The sequence below is a fragment of the Perognathus longimembris genome, chromosome 2 (assembly GCF_023159225.1).
Source record: "Perognathus longimembris pacificus isolate PPM17 chromosome 2, ASM2315922v1, whole genome shotgun sequence".
NCBI lineage: Eukaryota > Metazoa > Chordata > Mammalia > Rodentia > Heteromyidae > Perognathus > Perognathus longimembris.
The window spans coordinates 59,804,708-59,825,704 of NC_063162.1; the positions used below are offsets into that span (position 1 = coordinate 59,804,708).

The 20,997-nt window shown below is 46.4% G+C and overlaps 1 protein-coding gene across 2 annotated transcripts in view; it reads right to left on the reverse strand.

The window, feature by feature from the left end:
* The window catches only part of Arhgap22 (Rho GTPase activating protein 22), a 147,061-nt gene that overhangs the window by 85,761 nt on the left and 40,303 nt on the right, over window positions 1–20,997 (reverse strand). For both annotated transcript variants that reach the window (XM_048339218.1, XM_048339219.1), the window contains exon 2: window positions 9,928–10,118. In XM_048339218.1, coding sequence (XP_048195175.1) covers window positions 9,928–10,118 — 191 coding nt within the window. The remainder of the gene's footprint in view (window positions 1–9,927; window positions 10,119–20,997) is intronic.

The window sequence follows — 20,997 nt, forward strand, 5'->3', positions numbered from 1 at the left end:
AAAGATGAAGAAAGCCTGAGTTCAAGCCCCAACACCCCTCTTCACACAGAGAAAAGAATATTTCCATGTAATTAATTATTAGCCATAATGGTTCCCATGCATGCCGCTAATTCTGCCACTGAAGACACTAAGGAGTAGTGTAAGACAAGCTTTAAAACACATTTTTGGATAATTACTTCAAACTCATATTTTTCCCTTGACATTCTACATGTAGAAGAAATTTAGTAAATAAATTGCTATCTGATTTAAACCTAATTCTTTGGGTGGAATTTACATTTAATTTGTTTGTTTTTTGTGCTGGTACTGGGGTTTGAACTGACAGCCTGGGCACTGTGCCTTAAGTTTTTCACTCCAGACTGGCTTTCTATCACTTGTGCAGAGATAGAGCTTCACTTGTGGCTTTTTAGTGTGAAACTGAAGATAAGTCTCACAGACTTTCTTCCTGGATGGCTTCAAACCTGGATCCTCTGATCTCAACCTCCTGAGTAGCTAGGATTACAGGCATAAGCCACCAGCACCAAGCTACATTTTTTTTAAAAAGGTTTTTTTTAAAGGGTGTTTATTTGGCTTACAGTTCTGGGTAGAATTCACATTTTGATCTGCTAACAGATGAAAGTTATAGTTCTCATAAGGATGCAAAAAATATGAGGCATCCTCATTTTTAAAAAGCTACAAGTATTCATATTTGGGCCTTAATACCTGTAGCTTCTCTTTCTCTTCTTACCAGATTTCAATGACTAATTTTTCACAAAAGAAGCCTTTGAAATTGTCCCCACAGGCATTTTAGAAGGAGCTATCTAGTGCTGTTATATTCTGCAATGCCAATGGAATGTGACTATCAGCCGCCGGTTAACCCTAGGTGAGGGCTAACTTGCTACAAGGGCATTATCACAGCAGCCATTGAGGAGCCCTGAGGCAGAGTGATGTTGGTTGCCTTCCTTCAGGCTTGTCTTTGCTCGTGCTGAGATGAGCCAAATGGACTGGAATTTGCTCTTCTAGGTCTGTGGGGGTGCTCGGGAGTTAATTCCTGGCTTGCTCAGTAGAGATGCTGATGGCGAGGAGGAAGGAGGGAGGGAAGCGGCTCTTTGGGCTTTTCAGGAGCAATGAACAAGTTCACTGAGACACATGAGACCCTCAAGGCCACCAGCTACACGGTACCAAGGCCTTTAAGTTCTGGGTTCCCCACCTCCCCTGCCATTAGCTGTGTTGACACAGACCTGGCTCAAGCCCAAAGTGAAGCAGGGTTCTAGACTACACAAAATACAAACCAGCATGGTAGCCCAGTTTTAGTCTTCCTGCCTTGTTAGTTCTGGGGCTACAGGCTTGGCCACATACTTGACTCACTTGACATTTGACTTTTTTTTTTCTTTTTTTTTTTGCAGGTACAAGGTTTTGAACTCAAGGCTTCATGCTAGCACGGTTGAGCCACGCCTCCAGACTAGGTTTTTTGTTGGTCATTTTGAAGATAAAGTCTTGTGGACCTTTCTGCCCAAGCTGGCTTCAAACTTTGATCCTGAGTATGTAGGAATGTAGGCATAAGTTACCAGTGCTTGACTTTGTACCTGCTTCTTATATTTCATTTTGGAAGCTTTCTTATGCTTCTTGGAGGCTTTTTATTTCCGTAACCTTTGTGAAGATTACACAGATCTTCTCTTTGAATGTCAGGGCTGCATTGGCAACTCCACAGCCACAACAACTTCTGTTTGTCCAATGCTTCCTACAGCTAAAGCTCTGGGATGTTACAACAAAAGAAGGAGCTAGAGGGCTTCAGCAATCTGCCTGAATCTGCACCTAGGAGTGGTTTCTGTAGAAACGAGACTTAAACCCAGTGCTCCAATTCCCAAGTTCATGTTCTTCTGATCACAGTCTCTGAGCTCCTATCCTCTTTTCTGGGCCTCTTTCCCACCCTCCCCACCCCCACACCTGTTCAATTGGAATGTTAACTTGTGTGCCCTTTGTAGAGTTGCTGTGACGCTCAATTGTGAATGTTTATTCAAATGTATTTATAGAGCTACTCCTGTGTACAGGCACTCTGGACATGGAGACACAGATATAAATAAAAAGCATCCTGACTTGACAAGCTACATTCTATGAGGAGAAGGAGTCCACACACCCTCCACAATTAGGCATTTTGTGCCTAATTTAACTATGATTTATGGGGGGGGGGGGGGAATGTAAGTATTGAGCCTTGAACTTAGGGCTTGGGTGCTGTCCCTGAACATTTTCACTCAAAGCTAGTGCTCTACCACTTGAGCCACACAACCCCACTTCTGGCTTTTTGGTGGTTAGAGAGAAGAGTCTCACAAATTTTCCTGCTTGGGCTATCCTCAAACCATGATAATTGATCTCAGCCTCCAGAATAGCTAGGATTACATGTGTATAGTTTGGTTTGGATGTGTACATTTAGTAAGTAATGGCCCATGGAAAGGACACAGACCCTGGCTGCCTGCTGAAACATTCCCTGTGACCTGCATTGAATTCTGTGACCTCTCCTTCTTCCCCTGAGGCTTTGTTTTTGTTTCCCTTAAAGATCTCTGATTTCTGATTGTCCAGTATTAATGTTCACTCTCAGGAGCCCATCTGTTTTCCCATCCATCTTGTCTTCCTCCTCCTCCCAATCCTTAGCTTTTACTCTAAATTAAATCAGACTTTTAATCAATCAAGTGCCTCTTACTGCTGAGCCTCCTGTCATTAGTCTCCTAGAAAAAAAAGAAAAAGAAGAAAAAAGTCCCAAACAGCAATAAAAACCCAGCATGCTCTTTAAATGCTTTTAAATGGTCTCTGCTAGAATATGCAGCTGTATCATGGTAGGTTCCACTTCCAAACCCATTTCTAGCTGGGTAGGGTGGTGGCTCACACCTATAATCCTAGCTACTTTGGAAGTTGAGATATGAAGATCATAGTTTGAAGCCAGCCTGGGAAGGATGGTCTATGAGACTAACCTCCTCCCTCAAAAAACAAAAGGAAAAAAAAAGAAGCCAGAAGGGCTGGGGATATAGCCTAGTGGCAAGAGCGCTTGCCTCGTATACATGAAGCCCTGGGTTCCATTCCCCAGCACCACATATACAGAAAATGGCCAGAAGTGGCACTGTGACTCAAGTGGCAGAGTGCTAGCCTTGAGCAAAAAGAAGCCAGGGACAGTGCTCAGGCCCTGAGTCCAAGCCCCAGGACTGGCAAAAAAAAAAAAAGCCAGAAGTGGAGCTGTGGCCCAAGTGGTAGCTCATCAGTCTTGAGGAAAAGAACTTAAAGGTCAGTGCCCAGACCTTGAGTTTGAGCCCCAGTACACATACACACACACACACACACCACCACCACCACCACCACCAACAACAACAACATCACCACCACCAACAACAATAACATCTCTGTACCCTTCCTTCACCTCACTTCCAAGGCTCCCAAGCCCTGTGCTTGGAGCAGTGGTAATCTCAGCTTCCCCTGATGTGAGGACAGCAACCCCATCTAAAGGGTTTTTGAGTCTCCTGCTTGCCCCTCTTCAGTCCCTGGCTGTACTGTTATAGGAAGAATTCCCCTTCCAGCTCTGATGGCCGCTGACAGGATAAAGACCTAGCTACTGACACTGACACCCCAATCTCTCCACATCTGGCAAAATTACAGCTTCTGGTCCCCAAATGTAGCTTGTGTTCCTGCCCATAGGCCCTCACGCCCTGTATTCCAGAGGCTCCAGTCACCTCCCTAGAGTGGGCTGCCAGACAGGTACTGTCCACAGGCTTCTTCTTACCCTGATTTTTTTTATGCTGGCACAGTGACTTGAACTCAGGGCCTAGGCACTGTCCCTTAGGTTTTTTATTCAAGTTTGGCACTCTACCATTTGAGCCATAGCTCTGCTTCTGTCTTCCTGCTGGTTCACTGGAGATAAGAGTCTTCTTGACTTTCCTGCTTGGTCTGGCTTTGAACTTGGATCCTCAGATACTGAGGGCTCTGAGTAGTGAGGAGTAAAAGCATGAGCCCTGGATTCATTTTGCGCCCATCTCTGAGAACCACCCAGGCCTGCTATGCAGAGCCCACTGCAGGGTGCTCAGCCTTCACAGCCCTGGCTCTAGACAGTTACCAAGGAAGAAATTTCTAAGACTGTGGCTAGGTTGCATTTCTCTCTGGCTTGTTCTTCCCCCTTCTTGTTTACATTTCAAAAATATTTTAAAATATGTACCTCAATGCATCCAGTGTCACCGTGACAAATTAAGATAATACAGATAAAGCTGGAGTTGACTTTCCTCATGTTTGCTCTCCATGTTCACTTTCTCTTCAGCTGCCCCATGGCTTTTTTTTTTTTGGCCAGTCCTAGGCCGTGAACTCAGGGCCTGAACACTGTCCCTGGCTTCTTCCCGCTCAAGGCTAGCACTCTGCCACTTGAGCCACAGCGCCACTTCTGGCCATTTTCTGTATATGTGGTGCTGAGGAATTGAACCCAGGGCCTCATGTATACGAGGCAAGCTCTCTTGCCACTAGGCCATATCCCCAGCCCACGCCCCATGGCTTTGAGTAGTCTAGTTTGTATCCTCAAAATTCCTAAAATAAATTCAGTTCTTCTCTTTTCTTTCTCTTCTCTCCTTCCTTCTTTTCTTTTTCTCTTTTTCTCTCCCTCCCTCACTCCCATTCCTTCTTTCTTTTTTTGTGCCAGTACTGGGGCTTGAACTCAGGGCCTCACACTCTTGCTTAAATATTTTTGCTCAAGGCCAGCACTCCACCCCTGGAGTCACACCTCCACTCTACTGCTATTTTGTTAGTGAATTAGGGATAATAGTCTCATGGATTTGTCTGAGCTGGGTTCAAACAGCCTCAGATCTCAGCCTCCTGAGTAGCTAGGCTTCTAGGCATGAGTCACTGTGCCCTACAAATTACTTTTATTTCCTTTGCATCTTAAGCTAAAGATATATCCACCCATAATTTAAGGAATCACATAGTTCTCTACAAAGGTGTCAGAGACAGCAATTTCTTCTCCCCCCACCACTGAATTTGCCACAACTTTCAGTATATCTTAGATAAGTTTTCTTGCGGGGAGAGGAAGGGATAGTTATTTCCTAATAGCATGCTCATGTTATTGCTTCTTGATTTAAAGCTTTGGACATCACTGGAGTCCCTAGCACAGGTGAGCTTGCTTCCTGGGCTTCCTCCCTCATCCCACCCCCACTTCCTATCTCAACCTCCCTGGTAATTTTAGTGATGTCTGTTGTTACTCTGTTTATGCCCTTACCCTGGGAAGTTTATTTGCAACATTTTTCCAAGGTCTCTTTTCTCATTCTAGCTCTCATCCCCCTTTCTACAGTTCTTCTATGCAGACACTGGGCTGGCTCTCTTGTTTTCCTTTTCCTTTTCCCCCCCTTTCTTCTTCTTTGGAAGGTTAAGATTTGGTTCAACTCTTCTTTTAGGTTTTTCATTTCTGAAATCTCATTTCTTTCTTCTAGGGAGTGTTTTCTTTTCTGCTCTGCATTTACAGTCTCCTTCTGAAGGTTTTAAAGATAGGTATGTGGTGGGGGGGGGGTGTGCTTGAACGTGCCAGTCCTGGGGTTTGAACTCAGGGCCTGGACACTGTCCTTCAGTTTTTTTTGCCAAGACTGGCACTCTACCACTTGAGCCACAGCTCACTTCTGGGTTATTGGTAGTTACTTGTTGGTGAGTCTCAACAGATTTTCCTGCTCAGGCTAGCTTTGAACTTGGATCCTCAGATCTCAGCCTCCAGAAGAGCTAGGATTACAGACTGAGCCACTGGTGCCCAGCTGCCTCTTCTTTTAAACTGACTTTCAGCTGGTGCTCTTGCTCATTGCTCCTCTTTGGCCCTTATATGCAAAGCTGTTTGGTCCAGCTATTTCCTGGGCCTCTGGGCAGTCTAGCTTTGCATGCCAGGCAGCACCTGTGTACTCCCCAGTGCTGGCTGGGAACCTAGCGTGCTGAGGTCAGCCAAGCAGATCACTGGCTCCCTCTCCTCCACTGAGCATCAGGAAGGCTGCCTCCTCTTCCACACTAGTTGTGTTTACAGTTTCAAAAACATCTCTTTAGTGCTTTTTCACGGACGAGCCAATGTGATTTAGAAAAAAAATTAAAAAATCTGTCCTCCTAAACTGGCAGTTTGTATGTGAAGGGTGTGTATGTGTGTGTGTGTTTGATTATGTGAGCAGATTTTTCTTGTATACACAGGCACACACACACACACACACACACCACACACACACACACCACACACACCCTGGATATTATTTGGATATTAGTTGCTGTCTCTTTTCCTTTTGCAATATTGTCAGAGATCATGCGTGCGTGTGTGTGTGTGTGTGTGTGTGTATGTGTGTGTGTGTGAAGGTACTGGGGCTGTGTGTGTGTGTGTGTGTGTGTGTGTGTGTGTGTGTGTGTGTGTGTACAGGGGCCTGAATTCAGAACCTGGCATGTTCTTTACCTTTTTCACTCAAGGCTGATGCTCTACCACTTGAGCCACAGCTCCACATCTGGCTTTTTAGTGGTTAATTAGAGATAAGAGTCTCACAGCTTCCAACTGTGATCCTCAGATTTCAGTCTCCTGAGCAGCTAGGATTATAGGCATGAGTCACAGGTGCCAGGCTAAGATTCTTTTTTTTTTTTTTGAAGGAAGGTGCATGCTTTGAGGGAGTGAAAAGAGGGATGAGAGTGTATCTCAGTGATACAGTGCTTGCCTAGCATATAGGAAACAACACAGAGAGAGAGAGACAGACAGACAGACAGAGACAGAGAGACAGATGGGAGGGAGGGGAGGGAGAGTGAGAGAGCAAGCAAGAGAGAATCACTGTTCCTATGTGTGTTTTTGAAGCCATCTTCCCCTTCTGCAGTGGGTTGCTCTCTGTACTATGGAGCCATGAGATCATGTTCTCCTCCTCCCTAGTCATGACCACCTTGGATCCAGCTTTATTTGCTGTTGTTGCTTAGTCTTTCAGCTCACATTTGCTAGTCTATTTGTTTTTCAAATTTTTGTTTATGTCTCCTTTTTTGAACTCAATCTCCTACTCTCTAAGAGGGATATTAGTGTGGCCATGTTTATCCTGACAGCTGAAATGTGATCTGCTCTTGTTTCTTATTGCTTCTTTTCTTGGGTGTGTATGTAAGAAAGAGTGGGGAGGGGGGGTCTGGGCCTTGAACTCAGGACTTCATGCTCTCCCTTAGCTCTTTCCAACCTCTACCACTTGAGCCACAGTTCCACTTCTGCCTTTTTTTTTTAGTAGCTTTCATTGGTGATAAGCATCTCACAGACTTTCCTGTCCAGGCTGGTTTTGAACCATGGTCCTCAGATCTCAGCCTCTAAGTACTCAGGATTACTGGTGCCCAACTTACTGCTCATTTTCTATTTTTCTTTATATTTTTATATTTTATTTATATATTTTATATTTTTTTCTATTTTTCTTTATATTTTTATATCTTCTTTATATATTTTATATTTTCTTTATATATTTATATTTCTTTTCTTTCTTGTTGTTTTTTTTTCCTTCTCCCTATTTGTTCCCCCACCCCTATTTTATTGAGTTGATCAGATTTAATTTGTTGCATTTTTCTTTTCCTGTCTTACATTTTGTAATTTAGCCATTCCAATACTATTTAGTTCCATTTCTATTCAAAGCCAAGACACACACACACACACACACACACACACACACACAAGCTACCAGGCTGGACAAGGCATGGGGGACAGGAGAGTTTTCATAACTTGAGGAAAAAACTTGAACAGGAGCAGAAAGCACTCCAGGGAGAAATGGTGGACCCCTTGGTCTGTGAGCCTTCAGGGACAGGTCGGGAAGAGGCAGAGGGAGGAAGACAGCTTTAGGTTCTGTTGTCAAAAACCTCTGCCTCTCTGCATTATCTGTCTGACCCTCCTGCCCCCTAAGGGGACAGAGATAAAGACTTAGGGTGACTCCAGAGCTCTGGGCCACATCATGGCTGGGCAGAAGTTCCCTTCCTGACATGGACTGGCATGCTGGCACACAACACTGGAAGCAGTGGACAGGGTATATTCTTCCAGGAACCAGAGATTTAGAGTTTGTTAATTAGATGTCATTTAGGCAATGAAATAGAACATGTGTGCGTGAGTGTGCCAGCACTTTCAGGACCACATTGTAGAAGAGAAGTGAATCAAACAAAACCCATAGCTGCCTTGAAACTGGAAATGTGTGCAAGGGGAGCTGATGAAGGAGCCAGGCTTTGTTGGGGGCAGAGCATTCCGGGGGAATGATTAAGTCCTATGAGGTTTTGGGGGTATCATTTGTGTCTAGAGAGGGTACAAGAAAGAACCCTGGACAGCTGTGGGCCCATGTTGGGAGAGGTTGGCTCCTTTTACAGCTCCATCTTCTTCTCTGGAGGGCCCTGAGCTGGCCTGGATAGTAAGTCTCAGGGCTGCTTTAACATCAACACTCGGCCTTACCCAGCATCACAATTCTGGACTCCTTGAAGGCAGTGCTGCAGGCTGGGCCAGACAGGGGCTGTCCACAGAAAACATGGGCACGGTGTTTTATTTTGTTGTTTTGGTACCAGTACTGGGGCTTGAACTCAGGACCTCATACTCTCACTTGGCTTTTCCTAAAGCCTGACTACCACTTGAACCACAGCTCCACTTCTGGGTCTTTAATGGTTAAGTGGAGATAAGAGTCTCATGAGCTGGCATTGAATCATGATCTTCAGATCTCAGCCTTCTGAGTAGCTAAGATGACAGGCATGAGCCACTAACACCCAGGTACAGCGTATTTTCAAAGGTTAGACATCTTGGAAATTTTGATCAAGGTCAATGGAGTGATTGGTTCCTAATAGGAAAGCCATGTGTGGAATGGCTAAGGAGGCCAGCAGAGCAGCAGTGAGGAGCTAGAGGCTTGATGCTTGGCTTGGGAAATGGACTCAAAGGCATAGCGGGGAGAAAAGTCAGGCAGAAAAGTCCGAGACTCTAATTTATAGTTAGTCACCCAGCCCAAAAAAGGGAGAAAAAGGAAGGTAAGGTAGAGGGGCATGTGAGCTAGGATTTTAGTATCCTCCATGCTATAATGTCCCCTCAGTTATGAATTTGTTACATTGTTTAATTCCTGCTGTATCTCTGTGATACACTAATAATATTACCTCATATAAAACCTAAAGTTATAAAACACTGGCCTCCCCCACCCCCCACACCCCAGCTCCCAAGGCATACAGCTAGCATGCTAGATCTAACTCAGATCTGACTGCAGGGTTCCTGTCTATTCTACTTCACTTCTCTGCCAGCTATTTTCCATCCTTATAAACAAAGAGACTGGATAAGATCAGGCCCTCTAAATCTTGCTCAGAGTCACCTTCATCTTGTTTCCAATTTCAGTTTAGTTTTGCCTTTAGAAATTATGTCCTATTCCTTTCTCATACTGTTGTTACTTATGTGAAGCCTTCCCTAATGCAGCTTCATTTATTATTAATTAACTATGTGCATTGATTTTCGTAGTCTCCCTAAAGTTTACTAGACTAATCCTTTCCACATATAGTTTATTTCAGTGGCATTAAGCTCATTTGCATTGCTCTGCAATATTTCTTGTTTGCAATGCAAATGTAGTTTAGAAAGGCAGGCTTGCTACTGGGTCAGGCCTGGAATCCTAGCTACTCAGGAGGCTGAGAGCTAGAGGATCTGAGATCAAAGCCAGCCTGGGCAGACAAATCTGAGAGACTCCTATTTCCAATTTAACAGCAGCAAAAAGCAAAAGTAGAAGTATGGCTTAAGTGGTAGAACACCAGCTGCTCCGAGCGAGCATGAGCATCTGAGTTCAAGCCCTAATACAGTACAAAAAATTATTTTAAAAAGAAGAAAACTTGGTTCCAAAGGGCCTGAAGAGAAGGCATCTGTGCCCTTTCCCCCTCGTGGGCATAGTTTACACTCCCTGCAGCTCCTGAGTGATGCCCAGAGGACACAGTGGCACCTGCAGGAACAGGACATTCACATCTCACCTGGGGCTTGGCTTCATCTTTGTCCTTGTAGTAGAACAGCTGATCCCCACGCAACACAAACCAGCGCTGCTGCCAGTTCTTCATGATGCTCCTCTGCTTCCGCAGCCAGCCCGCCTTCAGCACAGGGCCCGACAGCAACGGCCGCCCAGGACTGCGGCTCTGCTCTCCCATCACCAGGCTCTTGGAGCGGGCTGGAAGCAAAGAGTTCACACAGTGAGCATGGGGCCTGGCATGCCAGGGACCAGCCCTGACCTCATCCTGGAACCAAGGCCTCTGAGCCTCGGCTGGCAGGACTGCCTTTGAGGGTCTGTAGGGCATCAGCTGCAGCATCTTGGCCACAGCAGCCAAAGCTATGCCTCCTGAGGCTGCTTGCCAGATTAGCTTCTGTTCTGGCATACTAGATGCTCCATTCTCCTAGGTACATTCATCTATGTACATTTCCATCCACTGACCCTGGCACTTACTCAGCAAGTCACTCTTTGTTGTTTGTGTTAGCATTTCCTTAGCCTCAGGTCTTCAGCTCCTCCCACTAGCCCCCAGATCCACACATACCTAATGAGCCACTCCTACTCACTACCTACCTACTTCCCCAATACCCCCAGAGAGAGAAGCTGCCACCTGGATAAGGTACAGAAGCTATGTAGCTCCTTCTCTGGTGGGAACTATGGTCCCACTAATAAACCTCCTTATGAACCTTCTTCTCCTGTCTGTGATTATCTCTGCATGGTCCCCTGGGATGGCTGGGACATATCCTTTCAGTTTGTGTGTTTGTTTTTGTGCTGGTCCTGGGGCTTGAACTCAGGGCCTGGCACTGTCCCTGAGCTTTTGTGGTCAAGATTAGCCCTCTACTGCTTGAGCCACAGCTCCACTTCAGGCTTCTTGCTGGTTAACTGGAGATAAGAGTCTTGTAGACTTTCCTGACTTGGCAGCCTTTGAACTGTGATCCTCAGATCTGTTTCCTGAGTAGCTGGTGGAGTCACCAGTGCCTGGCCCACTCATTTTTGAAAAGAAAAAAAATAATCACTGTATATTAAGAGCCTGTGATGTGCAGGAGCTGTTCCAATTACTGAAGATAAAATGATGAAATAAAAAATGCCACGGGTGGACTGGGGATATGGCCTAGTGGCAAGAGTGCTTGCCTCGTATACATGAGGCCCTGGGTTCAATTCCCCAGCACCACATATACAGAAAATGGCCAGAAGTGGTGCTGTGGCTCAAGTGGCAGAGTGCTAGCCTTGAGCAAAAAGAAGCCAGGGACAGTGCTCAGGCCCTGAGTCCAAGCCCCAGGACTGGCCAAAAAAAAAAAAAAAAAAAAAATGCCACGGGTGGCTCAGGCCTGCAACCCTAGTTACTCAGAAGGCTAGGATCTGAGGATCATGGTTTAAAGCTAGCCCAGCAGAAAACTCCATGAGACCATTATCTCTAATTAAACACACACACACACACACACACACACACACACACACACACACACACAAAAGCTATAAGATATGATTCAAGTGGTACAGTGACAGCCTTAAGTGAAAAAAGCTAAGGGACAGTTCAAGCCCCAGTATTGGCACAAGAGAGAGAGATAGAGAGAGAGAGAGAGAGAGAGAGAGAGAGAGTCTGGCTCCATCCAGCTCCTCCTTCTAGTTTCAGCTGGAAGCTCCTCCTTCTGAAGTTTTTAACTCTAAGCACCACCAACCCTCTGCCAAGCCCACCTCTCTAATTGAAGTGCAGGTCCCTGGGGCCCATGGCCATGGTGCTGTAACTGACTTCTCTGTGTATGTGCCCATGGTGTGCATACATAAGCTCCTCCAATTATGCCAGTGACCACAGTTTCCTAAGCCTTGTCTGTCTTCCTTCTACCCTGGTCCACAAGTCTGGACTTTGCTTTCACACCTCTCCCATTTAATCCATGGTTTTAGCTGCATAGTGAGCCCCTATTCAACCTTCAAGATCCAACTCAAAAGACCACCTCCACCATGGAGCCTTCCTCCTGCATCATCCCCAGATGGTTGTTCCCTCCCCTATCAGGACACATGACTTGTGGCTAGCAGTTGTTTGTTTATTGCCTGCACAAGGGCTTGAACCTAGGGACTAGGTGCTGCCCCTGACCTCCTTTAGCTCAAGGTGAGTGCTCTACCACTTGAACCACAGTGCCAGTTCTGGCTTTTTCTGTGATTAATTGGACGTAAGAGTGTCTTGGACTTTTTCCTGCTCCATCTGGCATCCATTCAACTGTGATTTTCAGATCTCAGCCTCCTGAGTAGCCTGGATTACAGGCATGAGCCACCGACTTAGCCTTCATTTATATGGTTGTCTTTCTGTATCTCTAGACAACATGGGAAGAAATGGAATCTCATTCAGTTCTATATGAGTGTGGCTGGAAATGGATAGGAGTCACAGTGGTCAAACATCAAAGGATACTTCACAATCCCTTTATCACCATCTAAATATCACATCTAATGTAATGTGGCATTCAGCTGTTACCTGAGGACATCCTGTTATCTGAGGAGTGGCATATAAGTGTGTGTGTGTGTGTGTGTGTGTGTGTGTATGTGTGTGTGTTGGTGCTGGTCCTGGGGCTTGAACTCAGGGCCTAGATGCTGATCCTGAGATTCTTTTTGCCCAAGGCTAGCACTCTAACAAGAGTCTCACAGGCTTTCCTGCCTAGGCTGGCTTCAAACTGCAATCCTCAGAGGTCAGCCTTCTGAGTAGCTAGAATTACAGGCATATGCCACATGCACTTGGCTGGAATAGAATCATTTTTTTTTTTCTTTCCACTCCTGGGGCTTGAACTCAGTGCCTGGGTTCTGTTCTGAGCTTCTCTGTGCTCAAGGCTAGAGCTCTACCACATTGAGTCACAGCACCACTTCCAGGTTTTTCTGTTTATGTCGTACTGAGGAATCAAACCCAGGGCTTAGTGCATGCTAGGCAAGTACTCTACCACTCAGCCACATTCCCAGCCCTGGAATATAGTCTCGAAACTACAACAATGATGCAAATGAAAATTAGCTGGTACATGCTTTGGTCCCCTGCTGTTAATACTTGACAGCAACAGGATTAACAGGAGCTGTCATTTCTTCTCTCTAGCACTCAGGTAGCCATGTCAGCTCCCTGGGCTCCAGGAGCCATTCAGGTCGTGCCATTTAGGACACAGCTTGCTCCATCCCTTGGTTATTGGTACTGGTGATGACAGCCTGGCTTCAGCTCTGTTTTGGTCCAGAGAAGTAGCGAGCTTTCTCCACGCTCATCCTACATGTTGAGGGTGGCTGCTGACCCCTGAGTCTGCGGGAAAAAGAATCAGGAGGCCACTATATGGGGATGCTCAGCCTACCCCCTTCCAGGGCCACAGCCAAGCTGCCTCTGAAAGCTGGTAGAGCCCTGTACAGGTCAAGCTTAGCTTGCTATTGTGCTTCAAGCTTGTGTGCATCTTTGTTGCTACCTCCCTGCAGACCCTGGGCCCCCAGTCCCTTTTGTGTGTGTGTGCCAGGACTGGGGCTTGACCTCAGGGCCTTATACTCTCCTTTAGCTTTTCCACTCAAGGTTGTCACTCTACAACTGGAGCCCAAACTCCACTTCTAGCTTTTAGTGGTTCATGAGAGATCAGTCTCATGGACTTTCCTGCCTGGACTGGCTTTGGATTGTGATCTTCACTCAGGTCTCAGCCTCCTGAGCAGCTATGATGACAGGTGTGAGTCACTGGAATCTGGCTATTGTCCCCACACTGATAGACACAGAATCAGCACACTCCCCCCTCAATCCTAATGGCCCTTTACTCTCCCTGCCTGCAAATCCATACATTTTCCATGCTACCTAAAGGCACTTCATTACTGTTTCTGTTATTCCAGTGTTAGCTATATAATGAAGAAAACAATGGAGCCTAGTTGAAGAACTACAAGCTTTGGACATAGGTTTGGGTTAGAATCACTACCAACTGAGCACCTCCATTTGCAGAATGACAAACTGGGCCCAGGAAGATGACGAGCGTACTGACCTGCAGAGGGAGAAAGGAAGAGACCAGGAAAGAAGGAAGGCAGCCATGCCTAGCAGAATGCTTGGCAGTAAGGGGTGGGGTGGGGTAGAGCCTCTGGTCCTGGTTACCATGGTGATTATGATTATGAAGGGATGAACACCTTGAGACCTAATTCAGGCAGCCCCCAGTGTGCTCATCAGCTGAAAGATGGATCTTTCCACGGCTACTGGCTGTTTAGGTGACTTTACACATTCCCTTCTAAAAACAGGGTGCAGCTGTATTGTATCATACCTGTGCACAGTTCTCTCCTTAACCAACACTGAGTAAGTAATATACTTTGAGAGTTCCTACTTCATAACTGAGAAGGAAAATAACAGGCACTGGCTTAGCTCACCTTGTTTCTGTGTTGTTAAGCAGCTGAGTTGATCAGGCTCTACCACCTGTAGGAGACCCCTGCTCACTCTCTTCACCTTCCTAAGATGAGTTATTCAGGCTCTACTGCCTGTATGAGACACCTGCTCACTCTCTTCACCCTCCTAGCTGGGAGAAGCATCTGGAGTTTTAAAGGTCCAAAGCTGACTTAGCCTCTTCCCCTCCCTGCATGAGCCTCACCCTTCCCTGGGAGAGAGCTGCCAGGCTCCCAGTGCCCCTGCTCCTGCATCCCAGCCTTGCTAGCTCAGCGACACTGCCAGAAGAAATGCCTATTTGGGGCTGAGCCAGGAGGCTGATGAAGCAGGTAAAGTGCTGCCTGATGGAACCCCAGGAGAACAGGCTTCAAGAAGGGCCTTTCTGTTCCCAATGCTGCCCCCTCACCTGACCTTATGGCTCTTTTCCTTTCTTTGTAAGAGCAGGGCTAGAATGGACAGATACTAGCTGTGCCAGACTCAAGGACTATAGGCAAGAGGTCTATAATAGGCTGGGAACATGGCTTAGTGGTAGAGTGCTCACCTTGCATGCATGAAGCCCTGGGTTTGATTCCTCAGCACCACATAAACAGAAAAGGTCAGAAGTAGAACTGTGGTAGAGTGGTAGCCTTGAGCAAAAGAAGCTCAAGGACAGTGCTCAGGCCCTAAGTTCAAGCCCCAGGACTGGCAAAACAAAAAGATGTCTATAATAAGAGAGTAAATATACACCCAACAGTCTGCTACAGTCTGATGGAGGTCTTTGGAGACTGTGTTTACTTCTCTGGACTCCAATTTGCTTATCTCTAAAATTCCTTCTGTGGGTTAAGAATCAATAGTAAAAGCCTGACACTGGTGGCTCATGCCTACAATCCTGCCTACTCAGGAGGCTGAGGTCTGAGAATCTGGGTTTGAAGCCAGTCCTGGCAGGAAAGTCCATGAGACTGCTATACCCAAATTACCAAATCACCAAAAAGCTGAAAGTGGACCTGTGGCTCAAATGATACAGCATTAATCTTGAGTGAAAAAACTAAGGATCAGTGCCCAGGTCCTGAGTTTGAGCCCCAGTATTGGCACAAACAAACAGACAAAAAGCAACAACAAAAACAGAGCCAGGCACTGCCAATGGCTCACACCTGTAATCCTAGCTACTTAGGAGGCTGAGATCTCAGGATTGGAGTTCATTGCCAGCCTGGGCAGAAAAGTCCTATGGAGACTCTTCAATAAACTCCTCAAAAGAGCTGGAAGTGGTGCTGTGGCTTAAGTGATAGAGCGCTAGCCTTGAGCACAAAGAAGTTTAGGGACAGTGCCTAGGCCCTGAGTTCCAGCCCCAGAACTGGCACAAACAGAAAACAAAACAAAACAAAAAACAGAATCAATAGTAAAACCAAGTCATCAGTGCTCAAGATTTTGTCTGACGTACCTACCTGGGATTTCCAGCTGGAGACCTGACCATGTCCAGGTACTCCTGGTGTGGACGGACAGGGTCAGAACGCCACTAACTGTTCTGAACTCTCTCTCCTTTTCTCAAGAAGTCCGAAAAAAAATCACCTAGGATCTCTGTCCCTCTACAGATGCTTGTGCAGATCCCTCTGGGGGGAATATAATATAGCAGTTTTCCTGCAGTGAGACCTGAAGTCATGCAATGTTTCTAGGCCACATTCATGATCCTGTCTCTCATTTTCTGTTACAACAGTGCCAGAGCTGGCTCATTCTACTAGGAATGCGCCTGTTTTCTCTCCCATACCTCAACAGCATCCTAGGTAGGGCAGCTCTTAATGGGAGCTCAATAAAATCTCATGGGCTCATCAGTGTGTCTTGACTCAACGAGGTCTGCAGAGGCATCCTCTGTCCAGGAAGGCCTGCCCAGGAAGGCTCTGGGGAAAGCTGGACTGTGGAGGCATCCTCTGTCCAGGAAGGCCACCCCAGGAAGGCTCTAGGGAAAGCTGGACGATGAGTGATGCATGGGTGGCTGGGTTTAACATGGTGACACAAAGAAGGTTATCTTCAACTCTGGACACCAGCCCTCTGAGAGCTGTGGGTAAGAAGAAAGAAGACAGTGGGGAGCCATAATCCCACAGGGTGAGGAGAGGGAAGCCCCAGCTCCCCGCAGTCTGCCCGAAGAGTTTCTCCCTGCACAACCCACTTAGGCTGCCAAACCACACAGGTTTCTCCCCAAACGATCGATCACCCGGATATTATTTATCAGACAGACTAAGCTTCTTCTCCAAAGGAAAACAGTCATTGCTATGATTTATTAATAACCACTGTTCCTGTCCTCAGCCCTTCCTTTAATCAATTTATTCGGTTATGTAAGTATTTAAATCAGGTCTCAAGTTAAGCAGCTCTGACATACTAAGACTTCAGACTGATTGGGTTTTGCAGTAAGGCCTTGGGAACAAGACTGGGGAAAGCTAGAGACCAGGAAGTTAGTGACCTTTGCCCTCTTCAAAGTTGGGGTTGTTTTGCTCACAAGCACAATCATCCATCCATCCATTCATCCATTCCAAACCAAAAGTTTCCCCAAATACAGTGCACTATCCTGAGCTGATGGTCCCCAGGACCCTAGCTTGGCAGGAGAAATAAATCACAAACAACAACCACACAGGGGTGGAAGAGCCCCAGGCCACGTGAGACAGGCAAAGGGAAGGATGCTGGAATGAAGGTGAAGACCTCTCAGTTGCAGTTCTCTTCAGAGCCACCAGGAGGACACGTGGGGTCCAGGCCCTGAAGGATGATGAGAACATGGGCAACTCAAGCAGGTGGGGCTGAGGTCCTTAGGGAGAAAGGAACAAGATGGCATTTGCTATCTCTTGGCTTGTGTCAGCACGGAGGAGGCAGGGGGGTGGGGTCACTTCCTCTTGCTGGCAAGTGTGTGTTGATGGTTGGCCCCCAGGATGCCCAGAGCTCCGGCCTCTCCCTTCTCACCCAATCCTCATTCATCTCATGCCTTTGGAGGTTTTGACCTCTCCTGAGTTTGCACTGATCAAATCCAATAGCCTGATCTCAGCCTCTGGGATCCCTTGGTGTCTCAGACATTGGTAGTCAACCCTCCTCTTCTTCTGGAAGCCCTCCCTACCTCCACCCCGCAGAGCCTAACTGCTCACTCTCCCACCCAGCTCACATGCTGCTGGCCTCCAGTCCCTCTGTCCTTCCTGAAAGTCCTGCCACTGCCTTACTGTCCAGCTGCTCTCTCCTTCCCTTCCTCCCTCCCTCCCCCCTTTTTCTCTCTCTGTCCCCCACACACCAGGAGTCCCAGAGTCTCTCATTTCTACCAGATCTTTGGGACTTAAGCCCAGGACCTTGGCTTTTTGCTCAAGGCTAGCGATCTACCACTTGAGCCACACCTCCACTCTAGTGTATTTTTATTTGTTTGTTTGTTTTGCTGCTTAGCTGGAGATAAGAGTCTTACAGACATTTTCTGCCCAGGTTGGCTTTGAATTGTGATCCTCAGATCTCAGCCTCCTGGGCAGTTAAAATTAGGCAAGAGACACCATTGCCCAGCCAAACCTTATTTTTTTTTCCAAATTTTTATTAACAAACTGATGTACAGAGAGGTTACAGTTTCATACGTTAGGCATTGAATACATTTCTTGTACTGTTTGTTACCTTTATTTTTTTAAACAAATCTAGAGCTCTACCACCAATCAGTCACACATTAGAGTTATTGCCATTAAATGCCTCCTTTTTGAGTCCTACACTCAAATAGCTTCCAAACCAGAAGTCACTCTGTTCCCCCCCACACACTTTACTGAGTCAGTTCTAATGAGCCAGCCTTGTGTGACATCCTGCTCTCCACAGAACTTGCCTAAGTAGGCACGCAGCCACCAAGGAAAGGCCATGCATGATTCACATGGCCTATCCCTGACTAGTGGCACTATGTTTGCCCACGTGCAAGATGAGGTTTGCAGAGGCCATGCTGTGGACAGGTGCTAGAGCCTGGTTAGAAGTCTGCATTTGCCAACCTTCAGAGCCCGATCATGAACTCTTTCATGGGATTGGATTGCCATGGCTTCTAAACACGCGTCTAATAACTAAGTCCTAGAAACACACTGGTGCCTCATACCATTAATTCTAGCTATGCAGGAGGCTGAGATCTGAGGATCACAGTTTAAAGCCAGCCTGGGCAGGAAAGTCCATGAGACTCTTATCCCAATTAACCATCCCCAAACAGGAAGTAGAGCTGTGGCTCAAAGTACTACAGTGTTAGCCTTCAGCAAAAAAGCTCAGGTACTGGGCCTAGGCCCAGAGTTCAAACCTCACAACTGACAAAAAAAAGAAAATTCCTGTTTCAGAACACAGTTACGATATACGATATTTATTTGTTTGTGCCAGTATGTTATGTTCCTGGGGCTTGAACTCAGGGCCTGGGCACTGTTCCTTGGCTTCTTTGCTCGAGGCTAGTGCTCCACCACTTGTGCCACAGCTTTACTTTCAGCTTTTTGGTGGTTAATTGGACAGGAGTCTCATGGGACTTTACTGCTGTGAGCTAGCTTCAAACCTCAATCTTCAGATCTGAACCTCCTGAGTAGCTAGGATTACAGGGGTTCCATGGTGCCTGGCTCCAGCAAATTCTTCAAGAAGGGGCTAGATCAAAATGCTCCCTGTGCAAGGCCTGTTGGACTCCCCATTTAGCTGGCTCAGGAAATTTCAAGCCATCATTACAGCCCATGAGGGTCTTAGGGCCCTGGCTACACGACCACTCACCCCTCTCTGAACTCTCTTGCTCTGGCCACACTGGCCTCTGCTGCCCATGGCCAAACCCGTGTCCAACTCGGACGGCTGTGCCCTCTCCTGCCACCTGTAGGGCCTCCTCTCAGCCCCTCCACTCCCTCAAAAGGCCTCAAATGCCTCTTCTCCATGTCAGCCCTTTGAAGGATGGATCCGAACCTCTGCCATCTCTCCCTTCCTGGTTTACTTCACATTTACAGTGGTAAATAGGGGGTTGGTTCCAGGACTCCCAAATCCACAGATGCTAAAGTCTCATATAAAATGCCAGTCTCTGCATATAACCTGTGAGAATTCTCCTCTTCACTTACATCAGCTCTACATGACTTACAACACCTACTAGAATAGAAGTGCTACAGACATAGTTGTTGAGGAAACAAATACTGTTTAGAAAATAAAAGTGTCTGTACCTATTCAGTACAGATACTACTTTTAATTTTTTAATGTGTGTGTGCATGCACACACCAGTACTAGGGCTTAAAGTCAGGGCCTAGACGCTCTTCCTTAGTCTTCTCACTCTAGGCTAGACCTCTCACTTGAGCCATTCCTCCACTTCTGGCTTTTTACTGGTTAATTACATGTAAGAGTCTCATAAACTTTTCTGCTGAAATCTGAGGATCACAGTTCCAAGCCAGCTCAGGCAGAAAAGTTTATGAGACTCTTACATGTAATTAACCAGTAAAAAGCCAGAAGTAGTCCAGGATGGCCTGTAAGTCACAGTCCTCCTGCATCAGCCTCCCAAGTGCTGGAAGTGCAAGTGTGCACCGTGACACCCCAGTTAAAACTTAGCAATTTTTCAGTTACTATTTTAGATCCATTACAGGAATTCAACCCCATTCCCAAAGCTCTTTCATTTAAAATACTTCTTTGAGAAATCCCAGGTGCCAGTGGCTCACACCTGTAATCTCAGAGGCTGAGATGCAAGCCAGCTCCAATCAGTGAGCTTCTTATCTCCAATTATCCAGAAAAAAATCTGAAAGTGCAGTTGTGGCTCAAGTGGTACAGCATTAGCCTTGAATGAAAAAGCCAACTAAAGAGTACAAGGCCCTGGGTGCAAGCTCACTACTGATACAAGAATAAATTTGCAGTATCAATTAATTCTTTGTAATTTGCATTCATTCCCTTTTATGAAACATTGGATGTACCACTCCCTCCTTCCCTTCACAAACATAATCTCTCTGATAGGACTTTATTTCTTGGCAAATCTTACCACCAAAAACACTGTGATATCTTTTTTGGGGGGCAGGGGTGGTCAGTCTGTCCCTCTGTATTTGAAGTTTCCAAATCCTTAGATTCAAACAAATGGACATTGGAAATAATTGCCTTAATTGGATTTGAGCTGGGTACCCCTGTCTTACTTTGTAATCCTAGCTGAGAGAAAGAGCTTGAATGAAAGGGCCTGGACACTGTCCTGAGCTCTTTTGCTTAAGGCTAGTATTCTACCACTTGAGCCCAATTGAGCCAGAGTGTCACTTCCAACTTTTTGGAGTTAATTGGAGAGAAGAGTCTCGTGTACTTTCCTGCCCAGGCTAGTTTTGAATGGTGACCCGCAGATCTTAGCCTGTAGAGTAGCTAGATTTACAAGAGCAAGCCACTGGCATCAAGCTAAAGATCTCTTTAGAAATCAACAATATTATCAATAACAACCAACCAAAACTAAAACGAAACCAAAATGGAAATAAAAACCCATGGACGCCCAGTCTGCATCCCTCTTGGTAGGTGAGGCCTCTCATCTATGTCCCTGGTGTCCTCCTAGAGGTCTGGGTACAGGTGTGAGGCAAACCTGAGGGAACAGATGGAATATGGGGCAGCTATGGATGCTTGGAGACTTTCTAAGAATGGAGCACAGCCTCCTTCCACAGGGACCCATCCTGGGTGACAGAAGTCCAGCCACAGGAGTCCAGAGTGGTGAAACTCTACCCAGAGTCTCTGGTGTCCTTTTCCAGTCCCTCCCACTCACTTGCTGGGCTTAAGACTGCT